The 16,795-nt window shown below is 39.8% G+C and overlaps 1 protein-coding gene across 3 annotated transcripts; it reads left to right on the top strand.

The window, feature by feature from the left end:
* The first annotated feature begins 709 nt into the window (after window positions 1-709).
* On the top strand, window positions 710-13,747 carry LOC133027739 (mitochondrial Rho GTPase 1-A-like). 3 transcript variants are annotated; one of them, XM_061094836.1, is made up of 20 exons: window positions 710-1,029; window positions 2,226-2,284; window positions 2,380-2,461; window positions 2,678-2,721; window positions 2,805-2,858; window positions 2,993-3,045; window positions 3,313-3,421; window positions 4,782-4,883; window positions 5,149-5,247; window positions 5,369-5,477; window positions 5,583-5,703; window positions 6,171-6,255; window positions 6,723-6,868; window positions 7,246-7,346; window positions 7,641-7,771; window positions 8,057-8,140; window positions 8,544-8,666; window positions 8,756-8,958; window positions 10,708-10,830; window positions 12,428-13,747. In XM_061094836.1, exons 1-20 carry the CDS (start codon window positions 993-995, stop codon window positions 12,543-12,545), a joined length of 1,983 nt encoding a protein of 660 aa, XP_060950819.1. In that variant the 5' UTR covers window positions 710-992; the 3' UTR covers window positions 12,546-13,747. The 3 variants fall into 3 exon arrangements, with proteins under 3 accessions (XP_060950819.1, XP_060950834.1, XP_060950828.1); XM_061094845.1 differs by having other exon boundaries at window positions 1,009-1,029; window positions 2,231-2,284; XM_061094851.1 differs by lacking the exon at window positions 10,708-10,830.
* Window positions 13,748-16,795: the final 3,048 nt, after the last annotated feature.

Genomic DNA, 16,795 nt, shown 5'->3' on the forward strand with positions numbered 1-16,795 from the left:
TTATAAAGTACCTAACTCAAATAACAGATAGGACATTAAGATAATACCTTTGATACTCAACAGTGAATGGTGTTCTCATACAACCTGTACCCTGATAGTAGTGGAGTATTTGAGTGTATTTGATCTGAAACTTACTGAGAGTATTCCTAGAGTACATCCCTCTTTACCTCTGGCTGCTGCAGTTACTTTTCTTGGCTGTAGATGGCGGCACATATTGAAAGGTGCTGCCGAGCTGTGACAAAATATAGGACGTCTCACTCTGCGCCTTTTTCCAGGTCCCACAAATGTCGTCGAGCAATCTAACACATCATCGAACACATTCAGATGAGTAAAACTTTATTGATCCACACATCAGCAGGCAATTGGTTTTTAAAGCAGCAGGAGGGTCAGAATGAGGTCAAATTAAAACATTAAATACCCTTAACACAAAATAAAATAAATTATATTAGGATGATTTAACGAGCAAGTAGAAAAACAGTGTGTACATAACTATAGGGTTAGGGTAAGGGTGATACTAAAAAGTTAGTTTCCGTTAGAAATAGTGCAAATATTTATTCCAAAACACAAATTAGGTTCTCGGCGTAAATACAAAGTTAACCATTACAGTAGAGGGATGGCGCAGTACAAACGAGGACAGGGAATGACTCTGTAGTCAATACACGATCTTTGCTCGGTCAGCTGAGTCGGAGGGGCGTGGCGAAGGACACACGCTAACGCTAACGCTGCTGTCACAGTCAAGTGAGGTTAGCTAGCTGAACGCAAGCAGAGCCTGCTCCTTGTGGACTGTGTCCCCGGGAAGAAAAGACAGATTTACACCAGACAATATAAACCCAGGACTCATCTAATGGCTGGTGTCGGTCCGCTGAGAGAACCGGAGCTGGACAGGTGAAGGTAGCCGCGAGCAGAGCGAGTCAGGCCCGCAGAGCTGGGAGTGAGTCTCCCTCTTCATCCTCTCTGGAGCGGAGCATACATGGTTCACATACACGGACACCATGCGGAAAGACGTGAGGATCTTATTAGTGGGAGAGTGTAAGTAAAGCCGACGGTGTGAGAGAAAGTGTGTGTGTGTTGTGTGTGTTGTGTGTTTGAGAGATTGTGTGAGGCTACCAGCTGCACATGTGATGCTGTCAGACCCCTGATGACGTGTGGACCATTCAAACCCCCACTTGGTAGTTAACGTAAAGAACAATAACATATATTAAACGTGCAGCAGATCATTCTTCTCTCTTAACCCAGCATCTGGGTCATTTTACTTCAAATGATTTCGTTCAGTATGTGTTGTATTTCATTGAGCATCCTCCCAATGGCCTGGGAACCTAGAAATATCTTTGAAGGACCAATTTGAAAACATATTTAGCGTTTCAATTTTAACTGTTGTAATCATTGAAGACGTGGGTATCCTACTGGGTCGAGCTTTAAAATTATATGAGAGCCATTTCTCTGTGACCTGAGTTTATAGTGCACAAATATCTCCAGAGCTGTCAAGTGACATCTTCCCTTTTGCAAGTTTCCTCTGCTCACTTAATAATTATAATATCTGTGAATAAAGGTAAGTGTCCTCAAAATAAACCGTTTTATTATCTAGACTTGTCACTCATTTGATATTTAGTTCTTGAAACAGAATTGAATAAGCAGATCAGATCCAGGATGGACCCTGTATCTCTTAGATCACCCACCAGCCAAACAAAATGACAATGTTGCTTTGTAATGTTCATAACATGAAATCTGTGTCTCCTCGTGATAGTAATAGTTTATTACTATTCTCTATTGCTAAATACAGAAATGTAGTCCCAACAAGAAACACATTAACATATCTTATCATGATTTATTGATGGTTTGTTGAATGGGCTGGGAGATAAACAATATCAACAACTACTGCATTATCATTTGCATCTATAGCAGTATAACAAAGGCTCAGTATATGTCAATATAATGCTCCTGATTTGTTCAAAAACAGTTCGGAGGTTTCACTAAATGTGTTCCTGTTTATCAAGTATTTTTATCAAGTCATTCTCTGCTCATAAAGAAACGTTTAAAACCACAACCTTCACCCAGGAGCAAAAATCAGTGTGTACATTTCAAATATATAATCATGTGACTTTAATCCTGATAATTATGGAGATTGACTGATTTTAACATTTGTATCTTTAAATAATTTGGGACCATATCATTAAGTCACAATTCAAGGAATGCTAAATTACCCCCGGTTCTCCCTCTCTCCACAGCCAAGGTGGGGAAGACGTCTCTCATCATGTCCCTGGTCAGCGAGGAGTTCCCACATGTGGTACAGAGAAACCTATTATGTCAGATATTGACACACTTCACATCAGGATTAATGAAGTCAGTTATACCATAGTCTAACACTTGTGTTGTTCCTAGGTGCCCTACCGAGCTGAGGAAATCACCATACCTGCCGATGTCACACCAGAGAGAGTTCCCACTCACATCGTGGACTATTCAGGTAGTTTAAGGCCATGACTGTTTCCTCTTTTCCCCTCTGAAGTAAAAATGCTACTATCTGATGGTGCTTTATCTACTGTTGTCCATTTTGGTAACGTCTTGGTTAATCATAAATCTTTCAAATCATATATCTTCACCCTATTTCCTGCCTGGGTAGTTGAGAAAAAAAAACAGTTTCTAGATTTTAACAATCGTACGTTTGTCCTTTTCGCGACAGAGGCCGAGCAGACGGACGAGCAGCTGTTTCAGGAGATCTCTAAGGTGAGGCATTGCATTTTTGTGGCAGAGAGAGAAGAGATGTGTTCAGGTCAAAGCTTATAAACTTGTGTCTGCCTCTCTCATAGGCAAATGTCATTTGCATTGTCTACGCTGTCAACAACAAGAAGTCCATAGAAAAGGTGAGTTACCTGTGCTGCTGCTCGCATTTCCATAAATTGTTTGTATTACAGTTAAACTTTATAAATGTGACTCATAAATTAGGAGTAGTGTCTCAGAAGTTTGATCTTGTCTACCTTTGTGTCGGTCTGTGTAGGTGACCAGCCACTGGATCCCTCTCATTATTGAGAACACGGACAAGGACAGCAGGTGTGAACTTGTTTTAAAAATATTCCAGAGTTGTGTTTTTCATGTCGGGTTCAGAAAAATGAAATAGGGAGACAGAGGACGCCTGTTTCTCTGTCTCTGACCGTTAGCACAGATAGCTACTACTGCACAATCGACCCAATGGAAAGTTTTCGAAAAGATCCTTTTTTGCATGAGCCACTGCTGTTATTGTAGGAAAAATACAGAAACGTGTCCAAAGAAATTACATATTTTTGTCTTAATATTCAATGTTGTGGTTGTGTTGTCCAGGGTTCCTCTGATCCTGGTGGGGAACAAGTCGGACTTGGTGGAACACAGCAGCATGGAGACCATACTTCCCATAATGAACCAGTACAGTGAGATAGAGACCTGTGTTGAGGTGAGTCACGGAACTCTTTGTTTACTGTTGCTCTAGTTCCTCACTAGTGAAACAATACGTTTCAGTGTGGGACAATGCATTGCTATCAACGATAGGAAACAATTCAAAGCCAACTGAAGATCACACAACATGTTCATATTTCCGATGTTCACTTTCAACCAAACAGTTTCTCCCATAATATTTGTCATTATTAGGTGTGTGATTTTTGTGAACTGCTCGACTGGGGAAGCCTCACAACAGATTTGCTCTATTATCCTCGCTGTTGTGTCATCTCCTCTGTAGAAGCTATATTGTGCCAGTGTCCAACATGCAGTGTTCACAATGAGGAAGCACAGCAACTGTAAATGTGCTGAATTTCAGTTTTAGAGTAATGAGTGACAGTAGTATGTTCAGTGCAAGTGGATTTGATACTTGACAGCAGCTCTAAGATGAACTCAAACCCACGTCATGATGAACTGTACTGTGACTCCTTATCCGTGGAACACAATCCCACTGATCATGTTCACATCTTTCATTAACACCCGTCCTGCTCACTTCATCGCTCTTTATGCAAATTATCCCAAATGTTATTTGTGATCGCTAGGACCAAATAATGTTGTTTTTACCCAGTCAGTCAGAATCAATGAGCTGTGGGCAGATATGAATACAGCTTTATCCCCTTTGAGTTTCTGTTACATTCATTATGAGGTCACCAGTGTCAACAAGTCAATGAATGGTTGGTAAGAGGTTCTTCGATTGTGGCAAAGGTTGCATATTCATTCACACAGAGAAAATAATGTGGCCACATGAATTCCAGACCATCTCCCAGTGAGTTGTGAGTGATCTGATCTCAGGACACATATGGGTGAGTTGTACTTAGCGCTGACTGCTTGTGATCGGATCACTCAGGAGAGATGTTAATTCCAGGTCTGAGCGGGGTCACTGACTCTTAACCTCCTCCTGTGTCAGTCTTTAACACCTAACTACTGGCTCCTAATAGGGATTCACTGGTGTTTTTTTCTGATGCTCAGACAGATCCTATGTGTAAACCCTGTCTGGCCCTGACTTACCTTTCACACACATACACATAACCGAATATACTGTAAATACACACACATATATACGTGCACACACACATACACACACACACACACAGGGACATTTAGATAAACAGCCGTTGTCTTGCTTCTCCAGGAAAAAGTTGATATAACAGACATTTGTTCACATTAAGCTGCAGCACAGTGAGATTTTCAAAGGTGTTAAGATGTTTATATGCATCAAGGCTCTTGAGGTCATTATAATGCTGCACTGCAGTATTGAAAATACATTTTCATCCATTTGTTATCCGCAATCCTTTCTTCCTCTTTTGTTATGTGAATAGTGTTCTGCAAAAAACCTGAAGAACATCTCAGAGCTGTTTTACTACGCCCAAAAAGCCGTTCTGCACCCCACCGGCCCCCTCTACTGTCCGGAGAGGAAAGACGTAAGAGCATAAATACAACAATGCAAAGTCAGCACCACTGTTCACATTGCGGTTGTGACCGAGTGCATTGTTTTGCATCAAGGCTTGCATTAGAAAATCCCTCTAAATTTACATTTAACAGAATTTCACAGTATATTTAAATTTCTTTAATCTGAACCCAAAAGTCTGTGGGACTTAAATCCCTAAAAGCAAAATGTTTCTTTTGTATATAAAAGTGTGAAATATCTTAAATGTAGTAACTTCCTTTTATCACCTTTATTTCCAGATGAAGCTGCTTTGTGTGAAAGCTCTGACTCGAATCTTCAAAGTGTCTGATCTAGACAATGATGGGATTCTTAATGATATTGAGCTCAACTTCTTCCAGGTAAATCAACCGATGAATATGTAAAACTACATTTAGCAACTCAGCTTTTTGAAATAATCCCATATTACTATTGCTAGTGTTGAAGACAAGTACAATAATGTCTCTGTCTGATTGTTCATAGCGGACATGTTTCAACACCCCACTCGAGCCTCAGGCGTTAGAGGATGTAAAAAATGTAGTGAGGAAGAATTTAAGTGATGGACTCTGTGATAACGGACTCAGTCTGAAAGGTAGGAACAAACGGATCGACCACCTTTTCTTTAACCATACAATAACTAAACTGCTTTTTTCATTACTTTATAACTGTTTTGTATTTATGTGTCTTTCCACTCTAGGCTTCCTGTTCCTGCACACCCTGTTCATTCAGCGAGGCCGTCATGAAACGACCTGGACGGTGCTGAGGAGGTTCGGATATGACGATGACCTGGAGTTAAATCAGGACTACCTCTTCCCACCGTGAGTCCAGAACCTTTTTATGGTTTCCATCAGTATATATGAAGGTTGCATCGTGTAGCCCAGGCTAAAACTGTATTTTCTCAAATAAAATGTTCTCCTTTTTGTTTTAGTTGACACAAACATGATATTATTCTATCGTCTGTCTGTTTGAAGGAGAGAAAATGATCCCCAGTTGTGCCTTTGGTCAAACTTTCAATGTTGTTAATTTGTTACTAGATTCCTGGCCCAATTTCCGGGCATTTTCTGAGGTTCATGTCGGAAAACAGCTTAATTGATGTAACACCATAATTTTTAGCAAAGAAGGATCAATAGTTGACTTAACATGTACATTCTCATCACATCTGCTAATATGCCAACCTAAATCCCCACTGCCACGTTTTATAATTGAACTGAAACATTGTCTTTTATTTGTGTAGTAATGTTCATTGTGTTCATCTTGTGTCTGTGTCATATTTAATTCTCTCCAGGTTGAAAGTCCCAATAGACTGCACCACGGAGCTCAACCACAATGCCTACCTCTTCCTCCAGAGCGTCTTTGACAAACATGATAAGGTACGATCCTGTAAGTCTGCTTCTTTATTTACATTAGCCTCTGCCTCGGAGAGAAGCTGCTCAGTACCCAGCACCGTGCGGAAACAAATTCCTCACCCAGAGCCAACCCTGTCCACCTGGCCAGGCGTGATTTAACCCCTCACCGCTGAGCATGGATTGACAGGAGCATTAGGCTCGGTCAAGGAGTGAAAGCGGTGGCCTGTGTCAAGATCGGCTTTCTATTATACTAATCAGTGTCCAACTGAGAGCGTGTGCTTTGGTCCATCATGTGTTTTTTGTCCTGTAGAGATTTACAAGTGGTAAACAAAGTGAATTACACTGAGTTACATACTGTTATCTACGGAGCAAGTGTACTTCAATCAGTTAATATTCACACTTAGAATCACACCTGAAATATTTCCTACCTTTAGCATCGTTTTCCATATTTCGGTCCAGATTCCCTCACCCACAATCTTTGTGTCAAACAGGATCGAGACTGTGCCTTGTCACCAGATGAGCTGAAGGACCTGTTTGAGGTTTTTCCCTACATGCCCTGGGGAGCTGATGTCAGTAACACAGTTTCCACTAATGACAACGGCTGGATCACCTACCAGGGATATCTCTCCCAGTGGACGTAAGGGGGACAATTTAGTATAATTTTAGGAGAAACAATGTGGGTTATACCTTGAATAAATAAAAAAAAAAAAAAAAATTAAATGTCACTTACTTATAGCACTTTGTAGTTTTGCTTTATTTTTGAAGAAATTGTACTTTCTTGATTCTTGTTGTTCTTGGTTTGTACCCCTCGGGGTTGAATGCACTTATTGTAAGTCGCTTTGGATAGAAGCGTCAATAAATTAAAATGTAATGTAATATAATGGAGTAAAAAAAAGGTCTGACTTTGGCTACTTCTGGTGGTCAAATCCAAAAGATGCTGTTGGTTAGATGCCAGATTTCTATATTAATGGATCCACTACTTAGTTTGTTTTCCTCCATCTTTCTCACGTTCAGGCTGACGACATATCTGGACGTCCAGCGATGCCTGGAGTATTTGGGTTATCTTGGTTACTCTATAGTTGCTGAGCAGGAGTCACAGGCATCAGGGATTACAGGTTTGTGACATTTGTAGTTTACATTTTAGCTATTATAAACCTATATAATGAAATGTAGGTCCTGATTGTGTTGATTTTTATTTATCAAGAATGCGAGAGAGAAGCAATGCACTGCAATGTTTCAAGGAAAAAATTAAGTTTTATTAATACTTTATTAGTACTTCATCACACAGTTAGTTAGTAAACAGCACATTGATCTGACTGTTGCTGCTGACTGGCTGCAGGCATGTGTTGAGTACAGCAGCAGTCTGAACTGATCCTCTGACGCCTGTGTGTGGGTTTTGCCCTCTGCAGTGACCAGAGATAAGAAGATCGACCTGCAGAAGAAGCAGACCCAGCGCGGCGTCTTCCGCTGTAACGTCTTTGGAGACATTGGCAGCGGCAAGAGCGGTTTCCTCCAGGCTTTCCTTGGTAGAAACCTCATGGTAAAACAAACATAGTTGTAAATATAAATGGTCCGTATTTTTATAGTTATAGACATAAAAATGTAAATGCATATTTTGCTATCAAAGATAACTCACTGTGTCCTGTAGTGAATAAAACTGTGTTTCAACACTTCAACACTGACACTACAAAACGTTAATATTCCATCACATTATCACGTATGGGAAGTATTCCATTTAAATATTTCATGTCATGTAGCTGTGTTTTTTTAAAGTATTAATATATAGTATATATTGACTGATTTATGTGACCCTTTTCCCTCTTAGCGCCAAAAGACCATTCGAGAGGAACACAGATCCTACTACGCTATCAGCACAACATATGTTTACGGTCAGGAGAAATACCTTCTGGTGAGTATCAGAAACCCCTCATATTTAAATATGATTTGAATTTATATACATTTCTGTAATTGTAGTGTCTAATTAAAGCTTTTCCAGGGATTAAACAAAAATAAGGATAGTAATAGTAAAGTACTAATATTTAATAATAAATTATGTATTTCATTTCATCATATAACAAAACAATTAAGTACCATATGTTAAAGTAATATAAATTGTGTGCACAATTGTCAACTGTGAACCATCAAGACCAACCCAGCAGGAGGTTGGCTGTACTTATCTGGCTGTATGTATAAGCCATAAAAAAACAGATTGATAGACAGTTTTGTCTCTAGATGAAAGAGGAGGGCACCGTTGCTCAGTAAAAGAAGGAGCCTCTCTTTCCTCATGTCCTCTCCTGTCGTCTTCCCTCCAGCTTCATGAAGTGTTCCCTGACTTCGACTATTTGTCCGACGCTGATATGGCCTGTGACATAGTCTGCCTGGTGTATGATGTCAGTAACCCTTACTCCTTTGAATACTGCGCCAAAGTCTTCAAGGTAAAACCAAGCTGTTTTACCAAGACAACTGTTGACTCGTTTAATATCTTAAACACAACCGTTCCTCACCCTCTCTCCTCCTCCCTCAGCAATACTACATGGACAGTAAGACTCCGTGTATGATGATCGCAACCAAGTCTGACCTGCCTGAGATCAAACAGATCTATGGCTGCACTCCCCTGGAGTTCTGCAGGAAGCACAAGATGCCGCCTCCCCAGTCCTTCACCTGCAGCACAGCAGCAGCACCCAGCAAAGACATCTACACCAAACTAACCACCATGGCCATGTACCCGTACGTATTCAAACACTAGATCTAGAGTCTTTATACCTCCACCAGGTATTTTACACATTAGCCAGCAGATTTAGCTGACTGAAGAACTTAATTATAAGAAGCCATTTTTAATTGGTAAATGTGTATTTAGTCCATCCAGCTCTTTAGTGTTACAGTTACTGTAACTTTATTGTTGCAGCTTTGTTATACATTATAGACTAAAGTGGCATATTTTATTTGACATGATTACAATATCATACAAATTATATTTACTTAGTTAGTTGTTTAAATACGTGTTTATAAACATGAGGCTCAGCCTTCTTGTATATAATGTTTCAGAGTCATAACAGAACTTTTAAAGTGAAATGCTTTTATTATGACTTTTCTTATGTAAAACCTCCCAGCTAATGAGGTACCATGATTTAGGACATGTAAGGAGTCCAACAAAAAAGTAGTGTAATTTTCCATGTGCTTGACGGTACTTTTCACTAACTGCTGTTCCCCAGTCAGTTACGATGATGATGTCACTGCAGATAAGTAATGATATCTCAGCACCGACTCAATAACCAAACATTCTCTGGAGGTCTTGATGACATTATAAACTAACTTTGGTTAAGAATGTGACCAATGTCACAAGCAAATTTTACTTCAACTAATACAATCCCTCACATTTTCTCTGTGACCTATATTAAGGGAGATTGGACCAGTCAGAGTCAGTCTCCCATCACTGTGATGGTGCAGCCCTAATGTGTGATGATTTCATATGGACTTAACCACATTGGTTACATGTTGGTAGAAACTCTCGGCTACAAGAAGATTGCTTTCTCTTTTATAAAATGGAAATTCAGTTTGGTAACTGTTGCTACAACCTGACTGTGTTTTATAATTATCTGCAAGCTGATTCTACCGGGAGATATTTTTTAAAGACAATCTGTAGTTTGTTTAAACATTCCCATATGTCTGTGGAAAACCACACCAGACCACTAGTTTTGTAAATCCACAGCTACAGATCATCTAAGAATTAATTTATGTGAGCAAGTGTGGTGGTTGGGATGTTTTTTTATTAGGAATCATCTAGACACATTTTATAGTTTAAATACAAAGCTATAGCCTACTAGCTATAATTTCTGCTGCTTCATTCCCTCACTCAGAGTAAACATATTCCCTGTGGGCACGTTCCCGCTCTCTGCACATCACAGTTTCTGACATAATGCTCCTCATTCTATGTTTCACTGCCCTGTGGGCATGTAGCTTTCAGTCTGATGCAGTGTTTGGCTCTGCAGTTAAACGAATGTTGATCTCTCCCAGCGGCTCAAACAAACATTTCCTCTGAGAAATTGTTTATCGTTTTTCCACACACCAATTAAATAATGTTACCGAACTGAAAGATGGGTTTTTGTTTCAACATTTTTTTGTTGAAAGTTTTGGTAAATTCAGAATAGATTACTGTGTTTCTGTTGCCATTTAGATGCATCAGTGTTTTCTCAATTACTTTCCCTTTATTGTTGAAGTAACATTCAGTGATTGTTGTACTGTGTTAACACATTCCCCTGAATGGGTCTCACAGCTGAACAATTTCTACTTCTCTTTATGGGCTTGGCTCTTGTGATGAGACACTTTGGACCCTTGTATTGTTGGAGTCGTCTTTAAACTCTTAACTTTCTTCCCTTCCCCTTGGCTGTCTCTGTGTGTTTGCCGGGTTTGCTTCGGTATGTGTTTAATACCCACTGTGTGTGGTTTCTGTGTTTCTGTGTGGCTGTCTCTCCTCAGCCACGCCCGGCTGCGCTGCATGTGCACTTGTAACCGGTGCACCTTCTGCCTGTGTCAGAACTTCCTCAACTCTGAGCTGCTCCAGACGGTCAGGGCCAAACTCTACGCTGTCGTACTGAGAAGGTCCTCTTTACCTTTCTGACACGTTTCCATCTGTGCTCTCTCCCATCAGTCATTTCTTCTTTTTCATTCTATGGTTGAAGTTGTTTGGTTTTGAGGCATTAGACTGATGCTTCAGCGACAGGTTCAGAAAGAAGATGATGCAAATTATAACCAATGGAAGTGAATCCAATATTAAACTATCACTGCCATCACTTGTACAATTTGCAGTATTATACAAAGGCAAAGTAAAATATCAGATTATAGAGAGTAAATTAAAATTGGTGACTTTAAATGTGTTGTAAAATTATAACAAAAAGCCATTTAAATCCTTTCTTATGTAAATATTGCCTCTGCTTTCAATTGTGAAAACACTGACATGAGTTTTTGATGTAGATACAGATAATAATGCACAAATGTAATAAGTGACTATCGTTTGGAGGCTGTCTTCACCTCCAACTTCTTTTTACTTTCCTTTATGAAGAATCTTCCATCAGCTTTTCGTTCTTGTTTCATACAGTATATATATGCATGTATTTTTTTTTACTTCGTTCTCTCTAGTAAATTTGTTTAGTTTAATTTCAAGATTATTTCTCAAGGGAAATGTGCTTATAAAAACACTCCAGGGGCCCGAAAGGCAGGAAATAAGTAAATTTTTAGTTAAACATGTTACTTTGGCAACAGTGTATCCCATGAAAACCCATCTACAAAATAGGTACTGAATCAGGCAGTCTGAGACTCATTTGCAGAAACACATAAAAAACACATATTGTAGTTCATGCACGTAAGCACAAACACAACAGCAAACCGGGAACATTCAATAATGATTCGGTTAACTGTTATCTTAAGACAAGTTAGATAAAAGAGAAGAATAATCATGGATAAGGACAAGAAACTTTATCCACAATACGTACATACTAAAGGCCCAGATTGGACCATCTTATGTAAACAAGCCATATGGAAAATTGGTCAGTTAGAAGGTCGCTTAGAACATTATTAACCAGTCACTAGTCCTCTGTTCTGTTCCCTTCAAGTTGTCTTTTTAAAAGCTTTCTTCATATTGACATTTTCTAGCAAGCTCTTTTTACGAGGGTTTTAATCAGCGTTTCCATGTTGATTTGAATCCTTTAATTCAGGGTGTGTCAATTTCCAAGTTCTTTTCATTGCTCAGTCACTCGCTCTCAGCCGTCTGAGACGTCTCGTCTTGTTGTCTCATGTCACAACTATAAACCTGCATGTCCCTCGTCTGTGTGATTTGCTTCTGCTTCATTAAGAGCATGCCTTTCCTTTCCTCACTTCATTCATATTTTCCCTATATGTTCATTTTTGCATCATCTTTCACAGAAACACCTCTGATTACTTTGCCTTGCATTTGTCACTTGTGATTCAAAATTGAGTCATTAGTGAAAGAGGAAAAAGTAGGAGCTGTAAATCGTGCAGAGATGTGATCAGTCAGCTCCGACCCAGTTATGATTAATAGATGAGGTCTCACTCGAACTAGGCTCTTTCATCTTTCTCCTTGTCATCTCTTTTTTCATCTTGACGTCTTCACTCTAAACTGTTCCTCCCTTCACTTGGTCTCTGTATTTATCTCCTTTATCACCCTCTCTGTTTTTTACAGACATGTCACTCAAGCAGACCTGAAGAGCTCCACCTTCTGGCTCAGGGCGAGCGTCGGGGCCACGGTGTTTGCGGTGCTGGGCTTAACCATGTACAGAGTGCTGCTCAAATCCCGATGATCCTCCCACACTCTGGTCCAGTCATCTTTACCCATGACACATGGCTTCATACACAATAGTTAGACCAGTCACAACCTTAGCGTTTCCTGTGTCCATGGAAAGCCTGTCATTGTTTCATACTTTAAAAGAACAAAGTCATTTGTTTTTGCTGAAAAAAAAACAATGTGCAGAATGACCTTAGCGAACACTTTTCCCCCCCATTTTCATTCCACTGTTATTTTCCCTTCTTGAAGATCTTTGAAAATTTGTACAAAAAGTGTTCATTTGCTCAATCTGTTAGTCTGCAATTAAATGCATTTGCAAAGTAAAGTAATGATTTATATTTATATTTAAACAAAATACCGTAGGCTGCTGATGAGCCGTAGTGAGATAACGTATAGCTATTTTTTGGGTTGCTTGCTAATTTGGAATGATGAACTTCTTGGTGTCACTTGAATTGGGGATGAAGGTGTGTGAGGTGTGCAAAGGGCAATGCTTTTATTAGACTGAACAAGATGTAAATAATGTATATGACATAGTATATTGTACATTTGCTTGTCCAAAACGGCCACGTGTGACTCCCACCAACAGCCAGGTCATTGACTTGCACAAACGTTAGCAGCTATCACTTATTTCTACAGAACATTGGTTTGTGTTTCATGGCCACGCGCTCGGAGGCACATTCTTCATTTCCTGTGTTTGTACATCTGAGCATGTCAGTTTGTCATTAGTGGATGAGTGTGTGGAATGAAAGCTCTCTCTCTCGCTCTCTCTCTCTCCCTCTCTCTCTTTCTCTCTCTCTCTCTCTCTCTCTCTTTCTCTCTCTCTCTCTCTCTCTCTCGCTCTGTCTCTCTCTCTTCCTCTCTTCCTCCTCTTTCCTTCACGTGTTGATCACTCCAACAGCTTGTGCGAGTGCATTTACTCTGCAGCCAACCTGTACATTTTTCTGTTTGCATGCAATTTCCGACCATATTCAAGTGTTTTTAAGATTTCTTTTACAAGAAATGGCCATGCCAACTTCTCTTTATTGCTTGCCGAATACTCCAGGGTTGTATGTGTGTTTACTGACAGGAGGACAGTCGAGTCTTGGTGTGATTCCTGATTCCATCTCTCCTGGTCACAGAAGATGCAATAATGTGGCATGACACAAGGTTCAGTTTGATGTATTTACTCTGCCCTGCCTTTCCAAAAGTTTACAATCAATAAATGTCTGTTACATCTTGTTCGATGGAATCTTTTCTTTTTACCAACATTTTGCCATCACTACTTGATTATTTGGGTATTTCTGAACAGCACTCATCTATACAGACGACTTGAAGGCAATGGTAAATCGTGTATTGCCTTTAATGAACAAGTTGCAGATTGTGGCCTGTATTTGAATTATTGAAAAGGAACTTTGTCCATTTTTTTGTTCACAGTTACAACTTTTGGATCTGATGTCCTACCAAAGTTGTCTTGTCAAGACTTACTGAGACACAAGAGGGCAGCATTGCCTTGAAATCAGAATTATTGGCCAATTAGAAACCATATGTTATTTGCTATGTATGAGTATATTTCAGTGTATAAGTATACACTAGCACTAAGTATATTCAGTGTATGTTTGTGTATTCTGTTAGTGATAACTAACAAACTCAATATGCAGAATCGAAAAATTGTGTTGAATGGAGCTGTTCCCTTTTTCCACACAAGTATCGCCTCCTTATTCAACTGTGGGAACCTGAAATATGAGCAAACCAGAAGAAGAAAGTTGAAGGTGTTCTCTTAAGGTTATGGGTAAATGGTTGCCATGATAGTGATGGATAACAGTTGAAATGCCTAATGCCTAAAATATCACATATTTGAAATGAATTGTTGATATTGCTAGCTCAAAGTGGTGCATAGCTGAAATACTTTTAAGATTGAATAATTAACCAGCTAAAAGTAATGATGGATAAGCCTTATTGGTTGGAAAAGATTCCTAAATTTAAATGATATATACTTCAAATATCCAGCATCTGCAGCTCAACTTGCAAACTTGACCCAACTGATGTAAACGCTGTAGTTTTATTTAATGTTTTCTGTCTGTTTAGAATCATTTGAAACGGCCGAGGGTTTCAGTGGAGTTGGTGGTAAACAGTGAATGAGTTCATCGGTGGGGTTAAGTCACACAGGAAAACAGTTGGTGCCAGCAAACAGCTCCAAGAGAGACTCCTGTCGCTGGCTGTTAATTTATACACAGCATATACATAATTTATACACGAGCTGACTTCTCCCACAGAAGCAGGTGTTCAGTATCCGTCCTGTTCACACTCTCTTCCCTCGTTGCCCCCCCCCCCCCCCATCATCATCATCATCATCATCATCATCATCTCCCTCAGCCTCAAGTTACAGCTCCTCAGCTGATGTTAGCGCTCGATTTGCGAAAGCAAGACACATCAAAGCTTATTGCGTCCAATTAGCTGCTTTTAATGGAAAGTCTCATGGTGCATGTAACTAATGACACAATAGCTCCCTCCACTCTTCTAACAATGTTTATTTATTAAATAAATTATTTACCTAATAGTTATTTTTTTCATTATGGGGCATTTTATTCAAAATGTTGCAGCTGTTGCAAGGGGTAAAACCTCCAGGACTTTGAGTTATTTCTAATTATCACCTTACACTGCTAGTGCAGTTACATCCTGTTCATTTCTGGATGTCTTGGAACAGTGGAAAAAGAAATATGTTATTTGTGAAGATAATAGATTCCCATTTAATCTATGCACATAAGACATTGCTGCAAATCAGTCACTTAATTCTGCGTTGGAGTCTGAAGCACTTTATTTATATTTGACAATAATCAATATGTGTGATGTTTAAAAGTGAATTATTTTGATGCTGTTCAAGTCTGTATTGAGAGTGATGAGTCAACAAAATTTGACCTCGGATTTCTGACCTCTGACCCCTGATGGAGACTTGCTCCGGGGTCTTTTTTTTTTCACAACACAACAGACTGCAACTTTAACCCAACTCTGCTGTGTAGGAGTCAGGAAAAGACCCCCAGGGTTACAAATATCAACTGGCCTTATTGTTTCCATGGTGATGCTAGCACATAGCTTACTGTGCCATGGAGGGAGTTTCACTGGAGGGATCCTGATCAACCGTTACACTGCAGACCACATTGACATAATTGCTCCTCTTAAGTGGCTTCCGCCCAACTATTAGGACCTCTCTGATGTCTCCTAAGGTAAGAGGTGGGTGTTTGTCTAAAATGGAGCCCCGTCATTTGGGTCGTTGTAGCACTATACGACCTGGAGGGGGCTGTTTAAATTCACTCAAATATCCTGGAATTTACAAGCCTGCCTGAGCCACTCCCTCCTCTCTGAGAATTCAAAGGCGGCAGTTTCTTTAGGACATGATTCGATTGATTAGTGTTTATTACATGAGATAACCCTGATGAACCCCAGTAGCTTTACATTGAAGCCCACTGCCATTTCCCACGTGTTCATTATCTCCTCCAAGGAGGTCGTGTTTTCACCTCTGTATTTTGCTGTTGGTTGGCTTGTATGTTTGTACGCAAGATGAAACGGAAACAACTGAGTGGCTTATCATGAAACCTGGTGGAAGGATGCAGTATGGGTCAGGGGAAGAACCCACTGAATATTGGTGCACATCTGGTTCAAGGGACGGATCCATGTAGGAAGATTGGTTGTTTTTCAACAGTTTCCCAATTTTCCCGGGGAATAATTCATGGATCTTGATGAAAAAAATCTGGCACATTTACAGGACTCATATGTGTGAGTGTGTGAATTTGGTGCAGCGTGATTGAATTCAAAGGGACTGTTGGTGCTTGGCGAAGGTGATTACTTCACTGAGGGAAATGACTGAGTTAAGAAGGATATTAAACTGGATTTTTCAGTTAAGCTCAGTTTATGCATTGGATCTTGTGTTTACTTCAGTAGATGTGAACGAAGCCCACAGTGGAATCAGGCCGTTACACACTGCACATCGTGTGACAGTGCAGCCAAATATGCTGCCAACAAGGGTGTTTGATTAATTATATCCAATACTAACTGTGACCTCTATCTACAAGTGAATTGAATGATCTGTAGGAAGTAGGTCTTGAACACAGTTGCAATTCTCTTGGTGATTGATCAGTATTTGGAAAATATGCACAATCTGGAAGATACTGATCGATTGGAAGTGCTCATCTCCAGCAGAGCTATAACTGTGTGTGTGTTAAAAACTGATTCTAATCCTGCTTTAATAAAACACACCCTGGAAGAGCATGCAGGACTATTGATTGAACATTT

The sequence above is a fragment of the Limanda limanda genome, chromosome 2 (assembly GCF_963576545.1).
Source record: "Limanda limanda chromosome 2, fLimLim1.1, whole genome shotgun sequence".
In the NCBI taxonomy this organism is placed as follows: Eukaryota; Metazoa; Chordata; class Actinopteri; order Pleuronectiformes; family Pleuronectidae; genus Limanda; species Limanda limanda.